At 48.3% G+C, this 18,999-nt stretch overlaps 2 protein-coding genes across 8 annotated transcripts in view; both read right to left on the bottom strand.

The window, feature by feature from the left end:
* Positions 1-642: 642 nt before the first annotated feature.
* SH3BGRL3 (SH3 domain binding glutamate rich protein like 3) lies at positions 643-2,099 on the bottom strand. The gene is made up of 3 exons (XM_065930128.1): positions 1,927-2,099; positions 1,190-1,357; positions 643-1,090 (listed from the first exon to the last, which is right to left on the bottom strand). Exons 1-3 carry the CDS (start codon positions 1,972-1,974, stop codon positions 1,025-1,027), a joined length of 282 nt encoding a protein of 93 aa, XP_065786200.1. The 5' UTR covers positions 1,975-2,099; the 3' UTR covers positions 643-1,024.
* A 1,184-nt stretch (positions 2,100-3,283) lies between these two features.
* CEP85 (centrosomal protein 85) overlaps positions 3,284-18,999 on the bottom strand; it is a 37,278-nt gene continuing 21,562 nt past the window's right edge. For 6 of the 7 annotated variants that reach the window (XM_065930118.1, XM_065930122.1, XM_065930119.1 and 3 more), the window contains 7 exons: positions 12,385-12,537; positions 12,015-12,169; positions 10,824-10,938; positions 9,859-9,909; positions 6,707-6,814; positions 5,294-5,519; positions 3,284-4,976 (listed from right to left, as the gene is read on the bottom strand). In XM_065930118.1, coding sequence (XP_065786190.1) covers positions 4,816-4,976; positions 5,294-5,519; positions 6,707-6,814; positions 9,859-9,909; positions 10,824-10,938; positions 12,015-12,169; positions 12,385-12,537 — 969 coding nt within the window. In that variant the 3' untranslated portion in view covers positions 3,284-4,815. The remainder of the gene's footprint in view (positions 4,977-5,293; positions 5,520-6,706; positions 6,815-9,858; positions 9,910-10,823; positions 10,939-12,014; positions 12,170-12,384; positions 12,538-18,999) is intronic. The other variant, XM_065930123.1, reaches the window with a different exon arrangement.

Here is an 18,999-nt window from a genome sequence, read left to right as displayed (position 1 = left end):
GCCCACCCGCCCCTCCGTAACCCGAGCCCCAGCTGGCGGGCCTGGCCCTGGGTCTTTGTCCTGTAGGTTCCTCTTTCTGCCCGGGAGGGCTAAGCTGCTCCAGGGGAGGGAGGGCCCGGCCCGCCCCAGCCCAGCGCCTCCTGGGCCCGCGTGCAGCCAGCAGATCCCTGCATCCAGACGCGCACAGAACCACAAGCACGTAGTGACACTTCCCACTGCACCAGAGCCACTGCCCCCGCCCTGGCAGAACTGCACCAGGGCACCCACTTCCACGACTCCCCCACACCGAGCTGAGCTGCCGGGACACAGGCAGGAGGGCACAGGGCACTGCCCCGTTACTGACTGGTGTGCAAGCGTGCAGTGCACACCAGGCCACAAGCGCGTCATGGACACCACCACATGCACGTGCACTGCAGGCTGACCCACCCCCAGTATCTCTAGAAACCAACAGTCCAACACAATTGTGTGTGTGTGTGTGTGCTGGGCATATATCCAAACACATGCACTGTCACACAACAAAGGTGCCACACAGGACTGCCAGGCGACCTGCCCGCCGAGCACAGCCTCAGCACAATCACGTCCACCACCAGCTTTGCTCAGAGCCGGGACCTGGGAGGCCCAGGCCACACCAGACAGACACGGTGCCAATGGAATGGAACATTTAATTGTTTCTGTGGTGCTCCCAGATGGGGATTGCGGGGCCTTTGGCAGAGCCCTGGCTAATGGAATCAACAGAGGTGCCCATCAGCCAGGGTCAGGCAGGGTGGCAGCCTCAGGACCGAGCTGAGGACAACCAGCACTTGGGCTGTTGCTTAAGACAATTTCTGAGACCGGTGGGTGAGGAATGTTGCTGCTGAATGGAGGAGAAGGGCCTTACAGTTAGGGGAGGAGAAGGGGTCTTGGGTTGAGGGAGGGGCTCCCCGTTCAGAAGGTTAGGAGTAACAGGGAGTTGGTCATAGGTCCTTCATGGCCGGGGTGATGGCTGGGCGGGGAGTGACGACGAGGTCCGGGGGGAGGACTCGGCTCAGGCCAGTTTCAGGAACTCCTGCAGTGTGTTCTGCTCCACAGCCTCCACGAAGAGCTCGTAGTCCTAGGGGAGGGGAAGAGAGGCGGTCACCTGGGTGCTGGTGTGCTGTCTCATGCCTGCCTCCAGCAACGCTCCCTCCAGCCCCACCCCCGAGGCCCGTACCCCACAATACTGGTCCCCGTTGACAATCTGGGGCGGGGTGGCCTTGGGGTTGCCGGCCAAGGCGCGCATCTCGTCCCGCAGGGCGTTGTCCTGGGAGATGTCCACTAGCTCGTACTGGATGCGCTTCCCATCCAGGATGCGGGTCACCTCACTCTGCTGGGACTTGATCTGGGAGCAGAGCGCGGGCAGGGGTTAGCGAGCAGCTTGGAAGGTTTAGGGGGAGAGCCCCGGGCAGAGACAAAGGGGCTGTGGCCAGAAGCTTTGGTCCCCCCGTCCCCTTCCACACCTAGGGGCGGGTTCTGGCCACAGGGAGTTGGGAGGATGAGTCAGGCTTGTGGTGGTGTGGGAGAAGAGAGGGTCCACCAACCGCGTCGGGGTGAAGGTAAGTGAGAGAAATTCAGGCTGCGGAGAGCCAGGAGCTCCGCAAGGGGAAAGCAGGGCAGGACTGGGTGGAGGCTGGTGAGGGGCCACCCCCGCCCCAAGTACTGACACAGTGGAGAGAGGAAGGGCCAGATAAGGGCAGGGTCAAGGATTGGCCTCGTAGTGGGGGTGCGGAGGACCCAGGATGCCCTCAGGAAATGTTCAAGGCTCAGGACGGGGCTGTAGAACCTGCCCCCAGCCCAACTCCGGAGGCCATGCCCAGCACCTAGGCGCCCCCACCCTGGGGGCGGGTCCCAGGCGCCGGGTCCAGAGCCCGGGAACCGCCGCCCGCGCTCTAGCCCAGGGCGCGCACTCACTTCGCGGGAGCCGGTGACCGACGTGCTGTAGACGCGCAGGCCGCTCATGCTGCGGGTGGACCGACGGGAGGACAGGCAGACAGACGGCGGTGGCAGCAGCTGCACGGCCTAGAGACGAGGCCGCCGCGCTCGGGAGCGGTTTCCTTCCTGCTCAGCCCGCGAGTCACCGCTCTCGGGACCAATGGGCGGCGCGGACAGGCGCGCGGCCGGGGCGGGGCCTGCGCGACCCCGCCCCGCGCACCACCGGGCCCCCTCCCCTCCCCCTTGGGGACTGGGCGCGCCGGGGGCCCGCGTCCCACGCAGGGCCACCCCTCTCAGCCCTCCCCGGCCTGGGGCTCACAGTGTGAGGCCAGGGAGCGATCTGATGGAAAGGGCGGGGGCAGGGGCTTGGCAGAGGCCGCCTCAGCCTCGCCCAGGTTTGCTGCACCCAACTGGTTGCCCTCCCCCGGGTGCCACGACGCCGCTGCTCAGCTCCGGGCTTTGAAGGCTTGGGCTGTTCTCAGTTCCCCGCCTAGGGAACCTGGTTCCAGTCGAGCATTGTCCTGGGGGCCACCCACACATAGCTAACCCTGCGGGGCACGCCACGGCAGTGACAATCCCTCGCTGCGAGTTTTCCCCAGAGCTCCTCTCCGCTCAGATAGGCAGGTTCAGACAAGTAAGGGTGGTGGCCGAGACAGAGCCACGTCCTCAAAGAGCCAAATGGGGGCCAAGGTGAGAAAGGCTTCTAGCTCTGGACCCGGTGGAGGCAGAGGCTGGCAGCAGGGTTCCCGAGTCTGGCTGAGCCTTTGTTAAAAATCCACAGCTGGTCCTGGGGTGGCCCCAGCCCCACCCGACTTCATGCTGCAGATGGCCCTCCAAAACTCCTACTTCCAGCAAAATGCAGGGAGTACAGAGGCAGCAGCCAGCCCAACTTTGGAGACTCAGCCATCTGTCTGGGGTGGGACATGACACCCCTCAGAAGTCTTCCCAGGCCCAGAGCCCCGAGAATAACCCAGGGAGCCAAGCCTAGCTCCTGGAGGCAAACACTGCCCTGCCTGGCTCTGGGGAAACCACCTCCCTGCAGCAACCCACAGGCAGCAGACTTCCTTGTCTGGATTACTGAAACTCAATGACAAACTTGCTTTATGACTCAGGGCAGCATCACCCAATAGAAAGTGCTGTGGGAAGAGATCTTATCTGTCTCCACAGACAAAGGAGCAGAAGTGGTAGAGATACAAATGAGGCTGGACCTGCCAAAGTTCCCTCTTTGCTGCTGTTTGGAGAACTTGGCTAAACACCCAGGCTTTGGCCTCAAGAAGCCAAAATGAGGGGTGGAGTATGAGATGATGGCGATGGAAGGCAATGGAAAACTGAGGAGTTTGTTAAATTTTTATTTTGTAAACAAAATAGGCAATACAAACCAGTTGACATAACAAGGATTCATATAAATAACTGCTTATAAACTTTATGAGGAAAAATACCCGTGAGCATAGTGGCTGGGCTCCCAATTCAGGGTGGAGACCAACCGGGCAGCTCTGCTTTTAGCAGGCAGGAGCCCAGAGGCTGGGGGGACAGCTGGGTGGGGATGCTCTGAATGGAGGGTTAAGTCACTCCATAAATAAAACACCAACTTGTAAAAACACTTAAGAAGGACTCTCATTCAGGCCTGGGAGTGAAGTCCAGGATGCTGCCCTGCTAGCCCAAAGCTTAGCAACAATCTCCCAGTGGCTGGCTCTGAACTCCTGACTGCTCAGGACTCCCCCCTCACACAGCCCTGGCTTGGCCTGGCTCCAGATCTAGAGGCAACCTTGACCTGGCCCAAGTATTAGACACAAACAACTACAAGATGCTTTCTCAACAGAGGCAAGAGAAACCAGAAAGTAGAGGTCCAAAGGCCCCCGAGAAACAACTAAACAAAACGCTATACCTTGAAGTTGACCTGTACTGGCTACTCTCAAGGAGCCCAGAGCAGGAAATGGAAAGGACCCCCATCCCCAAACACGAGAGAGGCACAAATCAGAAGGCCAGGCGCTGCCCCAGCCCTGGGGGAAGGGGGTGAGCAGCTGACAGTTGCCCTGTGGTATCCTAGGGCAAAATCTTGCCCAAACCCAGAACCACAGAGAAGAGTTTGCACTCAAAGCCCAAGAAGGAGCTACCTGGCCAGCCTGAGGACAAAGGGCAAAGGGGCTGTGCTGACTATATGACCAGGGCCCCAGGGGCACGGGGCAGCTCTGGGGCGTCTCCTGTAAACAGGCATGGTAGCCCAGATGAAGGAGCCCTGGGTATAATCCCTGGGCCCCAATCCTAGCAAATACTTTGCTAATGAACAGATCACCCTGAGGCATCAGTGAGAACAAGAGCCCTGAGGAAGGAGGAGTGGGCCTGGGCCTAGGAAAGTCCAGAGCCAGCTCAGGTCCCAGGAAGGCTGGCACAGAGGGCCGGAGGATTCTCAAATGGCTACTGTTACTGGTACTCAGCCTTTCCTGGCCCTTCTAAGGAACTTTGGGCATCAGCACGACCAAGGTACAGAGTGGGAATGAATGTGGATCCATCCCAAAGGATGGAGAAGGGAGTTAAACAGCCTGTTTGCCTTTGACATCAGCTTGCTACTGGGAACAGTCTGTGAGGATTTACCTGCAAGTTAATTAGTAACTCACCCTAAAAGAGTGAATCAGGATGACAGGATAAATGCAACCCAACAAGGCAAAGCCAGCGTTGGGCAGGACAAAAAAAATTCTCTCATTGGCCCTTGGCCCCACATGCAGGCTCATACCTCCTCCCTCCCACCCCTTCTTTCTGGGAATAGCAGCAGATAGGAGGCAAGATTGTCAGGGCAGGACCTGCTGGACGGTGCTCTCAGCAGACCAGACTCTCCCTGGGGGAACACAGCTTGTCCACCCCCAGCACTCCTCATTGCGTGACACAGTTTTCTCCCATGTCCTGGGCATATCTGTCTGACATGGTGGTCCTTAAGTCCTCGATGTCACGGCGTAGCTGCTGAACCTCTTCCAGTTTCCTCCTGATCACATCTGGCTTCTGAAAATCTAGTTGAGTCCCTGGGTGCTGTGCAGCTGGGGAAGAGAAGAACATTTTGACAGAATATTAATAACTCAAAAGATACTTCCATGTGGAAGGGGTAGTGTGGACAGGCACTACCCTAAGGCCTGTGGTCTTGGAACATGGCACTTTTTACAAAACAGCAAGGGATAATGGGCTAAAAATCCTGCTGCCTAAGGGCCACTTTTTTGTTTGTCTGACACCCAGGTACCCATAAGGATGCCTGCTTCCAGAACAGATTTACTGAACATCTAACTGGGAAAGGTAGATAGGGGTGAGAGGAGCATGAAAGCCAATCTCTCCTAGGTCCCAGACTGGTCTAAGGACTCACAGTGAATGCCCAGGAGTAGGGAGAGATTGGGATCGTGGCCCTGGGCCCTCTGGGTCACAATGCTACAGACAGCCTGCAGATCTTGAAGACAACTGGCCAATTCCTGGTGCAGCTCAAATGCCAGCTGGGTTGTGTCTGATGAAGATGGGGACCCTGACTGGGCCTGTCGCAGGTGTTCCTGGAGCGTCAGATTCTTCTCAATGAGGTCCTGGTTCTGTACTGAAAGCTGAGCAGATAGATAGGTGAGCACGTTAACTCAGGCCCAGAGAGAAGCAGAGTAACTGCACACGAATGTGGATATACGTATATGGTATGTCGAGGGGAAGCTATGAGTCAAAGGCAATGCTCCCCCCTCCCCACTCCTAGCAACAGGCTTTGCGTTGCCCCCTCCCCTATCATGTCAGGCTGAGTTTCTCCTGCAGGCAGTTGGGCCCACAGGACCGCAGCACCGGGGAGAAGGCTGCACCCCAGCAGACTGAGTCAGTAGCCTCCAGGTTTCTGTTCAGGAACCAGAGAAGATACTCCTGCTCCTCGGAACTCTATCTGAAGCCAGTCCCTCAGCCAACTCTGTTAGCCAGGCTATTAGAGAAGGCTTAACGTGAACTGTGAAATCTGAGGAGACACTGGTTTCAATCTCTCCCTGCCACCCTGACAAAAGTGGCCATCAGCCAGCTTGATCAGTGTGTGTCAGAGGAATAAAGTGGGCAAGAAAGGCAACATGACCGCTAGTGGCCACTGGGTAGGTGCAGGTTAGGGGGCTAAAGAAGCTGCTGACCTGGAGGACAGTGCTGAAATGTGTCCTGCCTTTTCAGTCCTTCACCTCGGTGGAGTCAGGCTTCACTACAGAGACCAGCTCATTCACGTATATCTGTGTCTCTTTCTCTCCCTTTCCCACAACATCCTTAACACACTCTCCTTCCCTTCCTACCACTATTCTGTTTTAAAGACAAGGAATAGAGTTCCTCCACTAGTCCCAACCCTTCACCCACACTGGGCCATATGACCATCTTTGCTCTGGGAGACTCCTTCCTCAGCACTTGGCCAGTGACCTTGACCGCCCCCTGCTGACACTTCTGTTTACTCCAGGAGGATCACCAAACTTTCAGTCTTCTTGAACCCTTCATCCCCAACCCCACAAAACCATCACAGCAAGAAGACAAAATAAGAGAGAAGATTTTCCATATCCAAAAAGCATTACTGGATAATTACGGCTAAAGATAGGCTTAGGACCTTTAATATAAAGAATGATACCTTTAATATAAAGGATGATGCAATGTTTCTTCTTACTCCTCCAAAAAAGCTTAGTAGAGACCTCCTAAAATGTGGGGGGGGTCTTGTGGGAGTAGGGATGGGTAGAGTACACAGAGAAATGAGGTTTGTAAAGACAATACCAAGAGGCCTGGTGCTGCTCACCTCTTTCACAGCTGTGCGCAGCTGCTGCAGGGCTGTCTCCCTCCTTTGGGCCTCCTCTTTCAGGGTCTGGCTTGTTTCTTCTTCTTGAGCCACTTCCTGCTCTAGGCTCTGAATCCCATGGCAAGGAGGGTGGGAGAACACATCAGAGGTAACAAGTCTGGGTCAGACCACATCGCCTCTGGTCTAGACTACATAATAGTAAAGCCCCACCCTGCCCACACACTGCTGCTAAGAGATTATTTTAGAACAACCCTGACCTGTGACTTCCCATCAAAACCCTTCTCAAGCCCCTGACCATGTACCAGCCGAGGTCAGGCTCCTCAAAAGAGCATTCTATTACAGGTCAGCCTGGCCTTCACCTATTTCTCTATCTTTACCTCTTTTAACCCGCCACTGAGCCTCCACTCTAGTCACACGGACTGACTACTGGCCTTCATCCCCAAAGCTTCCAGCGCCAATACTGTTGCTCACTTCTCCTCGCTTTTGCCCAGAATGCCCTTCTGCTCTGCCAGTCACCTGGAAACTTCCCACCTCAACCTTCCTTCATCTGCAAATCAGATTCAATTAATCCCAACCTTGCCCTGCTACTAATACTCATGGCTCATGAGTACATTTGTTGGCTGTGCATTTGGTTCCTCTATTAGACCATAACTTTCTCGAGGGCAAGGAATGTCTATTCAGTTGAGTTCAATTATTTATTGAGCACTTACTACTGACAGGCACTAGGTATACAGAAAATAATACCAAACAATTCCCGTCTCTGAGGAGCTCACAGCCAAATGCCCTTGACAATTGTTGTTGTTTAGTCACCAAGATGTGTCCCACTCTTTTGCCAGCCCATGGACTGTAGTCTACCAGGCGCCTCTGTCCATGAGATTTCCCAGGCAAGAATATTGGAGTGGGCTGCCATTTCCTTCTCCAGGGGATATTCCCAAACCAGGGATTGAACCTGCGTCTCCTGCATTGGCAGGCAGATTCTTTACCACTGAGCTGCCAAGAAAGCACTGTATATTAAATGCTTTTGACAGAAATGAGAAGTAGAGGGCACTCTCTCAGTCATCTAATCTAGTTATGTATATGTGTGTGTATGTGTATAGGGGTGGTCAGGGTCAGGAGAGGGAGGTATATAGACTTGTTATCTTTTGCCTCTCATTCTGTTCATTCCAATTTCCTTCTGGTTTTGAAACTGATTTGGACAAATAAGTATAAATATTTCTGAGCTTTTCCATTTTGTTTTAAAAATTAAACAGCCAAGGAGAACGTCTCACCACCACGAAAGACCCAAGGTGACCATTTTGAACCCACCTAATTCTACCAAATTCATCTGACATTTTAATTTCTCTGAGAAGTCTCACCATGGGTAAATATACATTTAAAATGTTGTGGAGGGCTTCCCTGGTGATCCAGTGGTTGAGGATCCACCTTGCAATGCAGGGGACACCGGTTCAATCCCTGGTCCGGGAAGATCCCACGTCTTGGGGCAGGTGAGCAAGCACCTGCGCCACAACGACTGAAGCCTGCGCACCCTAGAGCCTGTGCTTTGCAACAGGAGGGGCCACTGAGACGTGAAGCCTGCACGCTGCAGCCAGAGGGTGGCAGCCAGTTGCTCCAACTAGGGAAGGCCCTCTCAAAGCAACAAGGACCTAGCACAGTCAAAAATAAATAAATATTTTAAAAATAAATAAATAAAATGTTGTCAAGAGTTCCAGGAAACATACTTTGAGATCCATTAAAAACTACTAAAAGCTTCGGATTTTAAGTGGATGTAGGGAATTCCCTGACTGTCCAGTGGTTAGGACTCCCTGCTTTCACTGCCAAGGGCCCACGTTCAATCTCTGACAGAGAATTAAGATCCTGCAAGCTGCACAGTGAGATCAAAATAATAATAGTAATAAAATAAATGGATGTAAATACTTGCTGCTGCTGTTGCTGCTGCTGCTAAGTCGCTTCAGTCATGTCCGACTCTGTGCAACCCCACAGACGGCAGCCCACCAGGCTCCCCCGTCCCTGGGATACACCAGGCAAGAACACTGGAGTGGGTTGCCATTGCCTTCTCCAGGAAGCACTCACTAGGTCTGACTATCTCTTTAGAGGATTTGAAATCTGTGAAACTAAATAGACCCACATGATGGCAATGGTAGGACTGAGCTTTCAGCTGTTCCTCGGTGGAAGTGCATTTCACCTGTTTTGGTGTGAAAACCTCTTTAAGAATCCAAAGAGAACCTGTACCTAGGATTTCTTGGAGAACCCAATTAAGGAAACTCCCACTCTGGTCCAAAATAGAAACCAGGAGTTGTCTTTAATTTCTGCAACAGACCTGCCCTCCAGCCTTGCCTGTCTCCAACTGCCAATCTTCTTCCACACTCAAGTCTGAGCTGCAAACCTGACTATATCACACCCCAACAAAATGCTACGGTAGAGTCCCATCACCTACCTAAAGAATAAAAGCTAACTTCACTGGACAGTCCAAGCCCTCCCATAGCCCAGTTCTCCATCTGCCACCTTAATCAACACTAGCAAACGACTTGCAGTTCCATGCACAAACCCTGCTGTCACATGCCTTCATGTTCCTGCCCACGCTGTTCCTTCTACCAGGATTTCAATACCATCCTATGCTAGCCTCCTCACTGCCTGGCTAACTCCTCCTCCTTCAAGGCTCATGGTCTCCAGAAACTCTTCCTTGATCTCCCTGCTTTCGATCACTCTTTTATGCTCCCCCAGGGAAATATGGACGCTCTCACTGCACTGTGCTGAATGAAACCCCTTCCCAACAAGATTCTAGGCCACAAGCACTGATTTGGTCTCATGCTTGTACTCCTGGATGCGTGCTAAGTCACTTCAATTGTGTCTGACTCTTTGCAATTCTATGGACCATAGCCTGCCAGGCTCGCCTGTCCATGTGATTCTCCAGACAAGAAGACTGGAGTGTGCTGTCACGCCCTCCTCTAGGGGATCTTAATCACCCAGGGATCGAACCTGTATCTCTTACATCTCTTGCACTGGCAGGCAGGTTCTTTACCACTAGCATCACCTGAGAAGCCCTAAGCTGGTACTCTTAACACTGAGCAAATCGCATGGCAAAGAATAGGATTGGTTGAATTCTATAAATTCCAACAAGTCCTGCCCATCATGTCCCAAGGATTCCAGCTCACCTGTACTTGTGAGTGCAACTGATCAATCTTCTGCTGTTGCCTCTCCACAATCTGAAAGGCAAAGTTATCAAGGACGATTGTAAACACATGCTAATAGTGGGGCCAGATGGCAAGAGGCTGCACTAAGATCTGCGGTTTGACTATGATCTCAACTGGCTACAGACAATTAATAGTGAGAATAGAGTGAAAACAAGAAATATAAACTAGACTCCCTATCCTGGCTACTTAGCTTCACAGTCCTGTGCTCCAGTCACAGAGGTTTAAACAAAGAGGAAGGCAATGTGGAGGACCCATGACTGCCATGGGGAAGTCAGGTGGAGAGAGACACCTTCACCCTGATGACTGTCGGCCAGTAGAATTAACTTCATATACATATACAGTGTACCTTCTGGTTCTTTGGTGAAGGACATGACTGAAAATTCAGTTTAACGAAGCCAGTCCTGTTCAGGGCTGTGAAAGTTTTTCACTTATAGCTTTGGTCCCACTGTTCGAGGAGGGAATCTAAACAGGTCCAGTGTCCTGTCCTATGAGACCCCAGGTACTCTCTGAACCATTTCTGTGTCTTTTCTGCTGACATTCAAACAAGTCTCTCTGGTAGGTCCTGGGCTCCTTCTTCTATGCTGAATTAAGGGTCACCTCACTGGCTAAAACTATGCTCAGTGCAAGAGGTTCTGTAGAGGGCCTGAGCCATGAAGGAAGTGTACCAAACTTCAGTGCACCATTTTGGTACATCTAAGTTTGGATATTCAGAGGCATGTCCTTCCCTAACTTTGCTTGCCAGTACCAAGGATGGCTATCTAAAATGTGAATTTATTATGCAGGAATGGCTTCTGGGAAAAGGGAGGGAAAACTCTGGGTAACAGATCCTAGGGTGCTCGGGGCCAGAAATTCATGGTTCTCTACCAAAACCCAATCTTCTGCTTCCTCTAAGCCTACCCCCTTACAGCCTGTACGCCCTCAGTCACCTTTCGAAGGGAATCACATTCCTTCTGCCAGGACTCCACTTCCACTTGGGGACCTTGTCCTTGTTGAGCTGGACCTTCTCCACTGGCATCTTCCACACACTGCTTATCTTGCAGGCTGAAAGACAGTAGCCTCTTCAAGAACTCTAAATCCGAGAGATGTGGCTTTGATTCCTGATACTGCTATTTACTGGGCAAGACAAGTAGGCCCTTCCAAGTCATAGCTGGGGATAATTGCTTAGGTCTGTTTAAAGTAGGGAATGCCACACAGAAGCTGCTTGCTCAGTCTATGTTAGTTCCCTTCCCTAGAGGTCAGCATCTATACAATGTGCCAGCAATTCTTTACCTACCCAAGGCTTCTTTATTCTTTGTTTTGATATTTAAAAGTAAACACTCATCACATGTATTTAAATTACAAAAGTCACACATACAGGATAGAGAAATTTTAGAAAATACAAAAAACCCAAAAAGTCCTTTTTTCTTTGCACACCCAATCTGGAACAGACCCAACTTTGCCCCCTAACCACAATCACTTTCATCATGGGCCATATGCTGAGATAAACAACAGGGTTACTGTGGTTGAATGTGGGATGAGAAATCCAATCCATCCCATCAAAAACTGGATTTGGTCCAAGAGGCTGTTGAAACACAGCCACATTTTCAGAAACTACTATTAATATGGAAGAAGTTCCCAAGACACCCTGAGAGTACATTATAGCATCTTGTTTTGTTCTGAGAACCTGCTGTGGCAATTGAGAGAAATCCCTAGGGCTAAGGAGAAGTAACAGATGCTCCTGGTAGCCTTCACAAGATTCACCATGTGGATAACCCTCAGTCATCAGCACCAGGATCTACTTCTGCAAATAGAGATACTCACTTCCCAGTTTATAAAGTGCTCCCATTCATTCAACACATACATATTCAAGAATTATTACCCAATACTATTATGATGCCAGGCACTGGGTTGCATCTTTTCAAAGGACAGTGGAAAACCCCACCGCACCACTATACCACCCACATTCCATCTCAAAGACACAGTCCCTGCTCATAAACAGTTTTTCTATTACTTACAATCCAAAGAAAACAAAGCTCAGAGAAGTGAGTGAGTTGCCCAAGGTCAAACAAGCAGTGAGTAGGGTAGCCAGGACCAGAACCTAGCTCTCCGCTTCTTTCTAAACCCTCAGGGCTATTTACCTATGTCGGGTGGAGGAGAAGTCAGCTTCCCTCTGTCTCAGGCTTTCCAGTTGAACTTCCCTTTCTCTGCAGGCTGCCTGGGTCTCCGCCAGCAAACTCTCCAGCTCAATCACTCTCTCCTGCAGCTCTGTGCTCTTCAACTCAGAATCTTTAAGCTGAGAGACAAGAGTCCACATGCTTAGGTCAACAAGCAGGGAAGACTTTGGGTGTATTTCAAAAACTTTGCAGTTCAGTTGTGATGTGAGTCTGGACATGACTCCCTTGGGATTTTCCTTTCAGGACACCACAAGGTCACTGCATGCAGCAGAGGTTGAGAAAGCCTCCCCCCCGCCACCACCAACTTGCCCCGGGTATTGCTCATTGCTGCTACCTGCTGGCTCTGCTTCTGATGATCTTCCAGAGTGGGCAGGTCAGCCAAGTAGCGCTCCAAGGTCTCAATACGCTGCTGCTTCTCCCGGTTCTGCTCAGATTCCTTCTGACATTTCTTTTTCAAATTATTAATATGTTTATCACGACCCTTGACCTATTGGAAAGAAATGTTAAGAATCCTTCTCCACTGACCCTTCTACCATCCTGAACGTTAACTATTTTTTTGAAGTGAACACTGTCTTTGACCTTAGGACTATAAATGTTTTCTACTACCATGAAGTCAGGAAGTTGAACAAATTTTGCCATTGGAGATTAGGACATAAAATAGAGTTATCACACAAGAACTTTCCATTCAAGGGCAAGGAAGAAGGAATTCTTGGGCAGTTTTCAAAACCTGGTAGCTCTACTGTATAATAAACAATTTCTCTGGTCTTTGTTCAAGTTCCTGGAGGTAACATCTAAACTCTTAGAATATCCCAAATAATAGGTGTGTCTTTGTTATTCACAGTGGACCAGTTCAGTTCAGTTGTGTCCGACTCTTTGTGACCCCATGAACCACAGCACTCCAGGCCTCCCTGTCCATTATCAACTCCCGGAGCCTACCCAAACTCATGTACATTGACTCAGTGATGCCATACAACCATCTCATACTCTGTTGTCCCCTTCTTCTGCCTTCAATCTTTCCCAGCAACAGGGTCTTTTCAAATGAGTCAGCTCTTCGCATCAGGTGGCCAAAGTATTGGAGTTTCAGCTTCAACATCAGTCCTTCCAATGAACACCCAGGACTGATCTCGTTTAGGATGGACTGGTTGGATCTCCTTGCAGTCCAAAGGACTCTCAAAAGAGTCTTCTCCGACACCACAGTTCAAAAGCATCAATTCTTCTGTGCTCAGTCTTCTTTATAGTCCAACTCTTTTTTTCTTACCATTTATTTTTATTAGTTGGAGGCTAAATACTTTACAATATTGTAGTGGTTTTTGCCATACATTGACATGAATCAGCCATGGATTTACATGTATTCCCCATCCCGATTCCCCTTCCCACCTCCCTCTCCACCCGATCCCTTTGGATCTTCCCAGTGTACCAGCCCTGAGCACTTGTCTCATGCATCCAACCTGGGCTGGTGATCTGTTTCACCCTTGATAATATACATGTTTTGATGCTGTTCTCTCTAAACATCCCACCCTTGCCTTCTCCCACAGAGTACAAAAGTCTATTCTCTACATCTGTGTCTCTTTTTCTGTTTTGCATATAGGGTTATCGTTACCATCTTTCTAAATTCCATATATATGCATTAGTATACTGTATTGGTCTTTATCTTTCTGGCTTACTTCACTCTGTATAATGGGCTCCAGTTTCATCCATCTCTATAGTCCAACTCTTACATCCATACATGACTACTGGAAAAACCATAGCCTTGACTAGATGGACCTTTGTTGGCAAAGTAAGTCTCTGCTTTTTAAAACGCTGTCTCAGTTCAGTTCAGTTCAGTTGCTCAGTTGTGTCCAACTATGCGACCCCATGAACCGCAGCACACCAGGCCTCCCTGTCCATCACCAACTCCTGGAGTCCACCCAAACCCATGTCCATCGAGTCGGTGATGCCATACAACCATCTCATTCTCTGTCATCCCCTTCTCCTTCTGCCCTCAGTCTTTCCCAGCATCAGGGTCTTTTCAAATGGGTCAGCTCTTCGCATCAGGTGGCCAAAGTATTGGAATATGCAGTCTAGGTTGGTCATAACTTTCCTTCCAAGGAGTAAGCGTCTTTTAATTTCATGGCCGTAGTCACCACCTGCAGTGATTTTGGAGCCCAGAAAAATAAAATCAGCCACTGTTTCCCCTGTTTCCCCATCTATTTGCCATGAAGTGATGGGACTGGATGCCATGATCTTAGTTTTCTGAATGTTGAGCTTTAAGCCAACTTTTTCACTCCCCTCTTTCACTTTCATCAAGAGGCTCTTTAGTTCTTCACTTTCTGCCATAAGCGTGGTGTCATCTGCGTATCTGAGGTTATTGACATTTCTCCCGGCAATCTTGATTCCAGCTTGTGCTTCCTCCAGCCCAGCATTTCTCATGATGTACTCTGCATATAAGTTAAATAAGCAGGGTGACAGTATACAGCCTTGATATACTCCTTTTCCTATTTGGAACCAGTCTGTTGTCCCATGTCCAGTTCTAACTGTTGCTTCCTGATCTGCATACAGGTTTCTCAAGAGGCAGTTCAGGTGGTCTAGTATTCCCATCTCTTGAAGAATTTTCCACAATTGATTGTGATCCACACAGTCAAAGGCTTTGGCATAGTCGATAAAGCAGAAATAGATGTTTTTCTGGAACTCCCTTGCTTTTTCAGTGATCCAGGGGATGTTGGCAATTTGATCTCTGGTTCCTCTGCCTTTCCTAAACCCAGCTTGAACATCTGGAAGTTCACGGTTCACATATTGCTGAACCCTGGCTTGGAGAATTTTGAGCATTACTTTACTAGCGTGTGAGATGAGTGCAGTTGTGCGGTAGTTTGAACATTCTTTGGCATTGCCATTCTTTGGGACTGGAATGAAAACTGATCTTTTCCACTTCTGTGGCCACTGGTGAGTTTTCCAAATTTGCTGGCATATTGAGTGCAGCACTTTCACAGCATCATCTTTTAGGATTTGAAACAGCTCAACTGGGATTCCATCACCTCCACTAGCTTTGTTTGTAGTGATGCTTCCTAAGGCCCACTTGACTTCTCATTCCAGATGTCTGGCTCTAGGTGAGTGATCACAGCATCGTGATTAACTGGGTCGTGAAGATCTTTTTTGTACAGTTCTTCTGTGTATTCTTGCCACTTCTTCTTAATATCTTCTACTTCTGTTAGGTCCGTACCATTTCTGTCCTTTATTGAGCCCATCTTTGCATGAAATGTTCCCTTGGTACCTCTAATTTTCTTGAAGAGATCTCTAGTCTTTCCCATTCTATTGTTTGCCTCTATTTCTTTGCACTGACCGCTGAGGAAGGCTTTCTTATCTCTTCTTGCTATTCTTTGGAACTCTGCTTTCAAATGGGTATATCTTTCCTTTTCTCCTTTGCTTTTCACTTCTCTTCTTTTCACAGCTGTTTGTAAAGCCTCCTCAGACAGCCATTTTGCTTTTTTGCATTTCTTTTTCTTGGGGATGGTCTTGATCCCTGTCTCCTGTAGGATGTCATGAACCTCCATCCTTAGTTCATCAGGCACTCTATCAGATCTAGTCCCTTAAATCTATTTCTCACTTCCACTGTATAATCATAAGGGATTTTCTTTAGGTCATATCTGAATGGTTCAGTGGTTTTCCCCACTTTCTTCAATTTAAGTCTGAATTTGGCAATAAGGAGTTCATGATCTGAGCCACAATCCACTCCCGGTCTTGTTTTTGCTGACTTTATAGAGCTTCTGTATCTTTGGTTGCAAAGAATATAATCAATCTGATTTCGGTGTTGGCCATCTGGTGATGTCCATGTGTAGAATCTTCTCTTATGTTGTTGGAAGAGAGTGTTTGCTATGACCAGTGTGTTCTCTTGGCAAAACTCTATTAGCCTTTGCCCGGCTTCATTCTGTACTCCAAGGCCAAATTTGCCTGTTACTCCAGGTGTTTCTTGACTTCCTACTTTTGCATTCCAGTCCCCTATAATGAAAAGGACATCTTTTTTGGGTGTTAGTTCTAAAAGGTCTTGTAGGTCTTCATAGAACCGTTCAACTTCAGCTTCTTCAGCGTTACTGGTTGGGGCATATACTTGGATTACCATGATATTGAATGGTTTGCCTTGGAAACGAACAGAGATCATTCTGTCATTTAAGAGATTGCATCCAAGTACTGCATTTCGGACTCTTTTGTTGACTATGATGGCTACTCCATTTCTTCTAAGGGATTCCTGCCCACAGTAGTAGACATAATGGTTATCTGAGTCAAATTCACCCATTCCAGTCCATTTTAATTTGCGGATTCCTAAAATGTCAATGTTCACTCTTGCCATCTCCTGTTTGACCACTTCCAGTTTGCCTTGATTCATGGACCTAACATTCCAGGTTCCTATGCAATATTGTTAAGTGGACCAGAGTGCACCATAAATGCATTTATGCTAATTAGATGACTCAGAATAGGAACTGATCACTATAAAAACCAATGGAGTTGAACCCAACTTCCTGTGACGAGGGGACAAAGACAGGAGATTTGAGTTCAATCATGCCTACATGATAAAATCCTAATTAAAAACTGTGGACACCAAAGCTCAATGGAGCTTCCTGGTTGATGAACACATGCATGTGCTGGGAGGATGACAGGTTCTAATTCCACGAAGGAAAAGGTATGGAAGCCCTGCTTTGAGGACTTTCCCAGACCTCATCCTATTTGTCTCTTTACTTGGCTTATCATGATTTGTATAACAAAACTGTAATCTGTGGAATTAGTGAACCTGAAGGCGTCATGGGAACCCCTGGATTTATAGTCAGTTGATCAAAAATATAGGCAATCTAGGGAACCCGAAACTTGCAGTTGGCATCTGAAATAGTAAATAAGCAGTCTTTTGGAGGACCGTGTCCTTTAAACTTGTGGGGTCTGATGCTAACTCTGAGTGGTTTGCATCAGAACTGAATTGCAAAAGTATATATAACCGTACAGATAGCATACATACAGCCCACCTGGTCTGTTCTGATGAGACAGGTAATGCATTCTTCTCTAAACAATTCATATAATATAAAGCTAAGCAATCATCTGGAAGGGCTAATGAAGACTGTAAACTCCTTGAGAGGAGGGGCTATGTCCATTTTGCTTTTATCAAATCGCCAACACACAGCAGAATGCTTGGCACTAAGCAGGCAGTCAATTAAGATTTGCTGAATGGAAACTTTTCTTTACTATTACAGCTTTTTCTTTGGCTTATGAAAAAGGAAGCTGGAGATAAAGCAGGGAAAAAGGCAGATTTATTGATGCCAAAGAGGCTCAGGCCTAATTTGATCCAAAGACAACACAGTACTAAGAAGGATCCCTGAAAATCAGTTAAAAGCTTCACCCCAGGTACAATCTGTACCCTTCAAGCTCCATGTGATTCCCCAGATTCTCACATCTTAATATGCATCAGAATCACATGGGAAGCTTATTGAAAATACTGATGGCCAACTCTTAATTAAAAAAATGGTAGGCCAGTCAGAGGTGTCTATTTTTTCTCCCTTCCAAAATATTTTTAGAATGACAGGCATAAAATAAAATACCAATTCTTAAAAGGCAACAGAGGAGACAAAAGTATACAAGATAGGGGCTTCGGTGATGGTTCAGTGGCAAAGAATCTGCCTGCCAATGAAAGAGACATGGGTTTGATCCCTGGTCTGGAAGACTCCATGTACTGTGGAACAACTAAGCCCCAGAGCCACAACTACTGAACCCATGCTCTAGAGCCCCAGAGCCACAACTACTGAAGCCTGCATGCTCTGGAGGCTGTGCTTCACAACAAGAGAAGACAAAGAGAAATCACACCACCACTAGAGTGTAGCTCCTGCTCACCACAACTAGAGAAAAGCCCATGCAGCAACAAAGATGCAGCACAGCCCCCCAAAAACAAATTTAGAGTATATAAGATAGTCCAAGATGTTTCCAGAATATGAAAGGGAATGGGAGGGACAAATGATTTGGAGCAGAGGAGTTATAATTTGCAGTAGGAGTCACAGACAACTTGGAAGACAATGTGCCCTTCACAACCCACAAGAATCCCTGTACTTGAAACATGAGATACCTGAGGCAGGTAGGTATAAGCCATAAACCTGAAAAATAGGGGAATTCATTGGAAGTCTAGATTCAGGTTAGCTGGATATCATTCTCACCCTAGGTTTTCCCAAAAGGAGTCTGGAGGTTTATTCTTTGTGGAGAAATAAAATCAGAGAGAGCCCAGCCCAGGGGTATCAGTCATGGCAGAGAGACAGAGAATGAAGCACTGGGTTGAAAATAAGCATAAATAAGAATCTATGTGTAGAACTACGGGACTTTAAACCTAATTTCCTTCTCAGTGTTGAGAACCCAAAGGCCAAAAGCATTCCTGTCCCCAGCCTCCCCACCAGGCAGCAGACTGAAGATTCTTTTCTAGAGAGAGTAAGATGAGACATCAGATATTGACATTTAAGGGTTCCCAAGTGAAAAGGGAAGAGTAAGTCTGATCATCCCATAGGGAAGCCCACCAGGCAATTTCCATGAACCCAGAGCTTCCATGCAATTTAAAAATACTATATTCTTAAGTATGAGCACTCTTTCATTCAAGGATCATCAACCCTCTAATGTGAAAAACACAAAAACAAAATAAGACCTGAAGGAAACACTATAAGCATATGCAGATATCCCAAAAGGCATAATCAATATCATCAGAGAAAAGATATTGCATTCATGAAACTAAAACAGCAAAAAAATGCAGTAAGTAAGAGAACACTATTCAGAAATACAGACGTATATGTCAGGAGAAAGAAAAGAGTTGAGGACAGCTAATTCTGTAGACTGGGGCTGGGCAGAGAATCACTAATTTTTATATCAACATTGATATTTGATAACAAGTTGGTTATTTAACTTAGACACATGTATTATTTTGATTAAAAAGTTTTTTTTCTTTTTTTTTAAACAAGCC

The sequence above is a fragment of the Muntiacus reevesi genome, chromosome 3 (genome assembly GCF_963930625.1).
Source record: "Muntiacus reevesi chromosome 3, mMunRee1.1, whole genome shotgun sequence".
Lineage (NCBI taxonomy): Eukaryota > Metazoa > Chordata > Mammalia > Artiodactyla > Cervidae > Muntiacus > Muntiacus reevesi.
Note: the sequence above shows the minus strand (reverse complement) of the source record. Positions and strands in the feature narration are given on the sequence as shown.

Coding starts and splice junctions, on each gene's coding strand:
- SH3BGRL3 (XM_065930128.1), bottom strand. CDS start 1,974: ATGAGCGGCCTGCGCGTCTACAGCACGTCGGTCACCGGCTCCCGCGAA. Junction 1,358..1,926: donor CGGTCACCGGCTCCCGCGAA/GTGAGTGCGCGC, acceptor CTCTGCTCCCAG/ATCAAGTCCCAGCAGAGTGA. Junction 1,091..1,189: donor ACGGGGACCAGTATTGTGGG/GTACGGGCCTCG, acceptor CCCCTCCCCTAG/GACTACGAGCTCTTCGTGGA.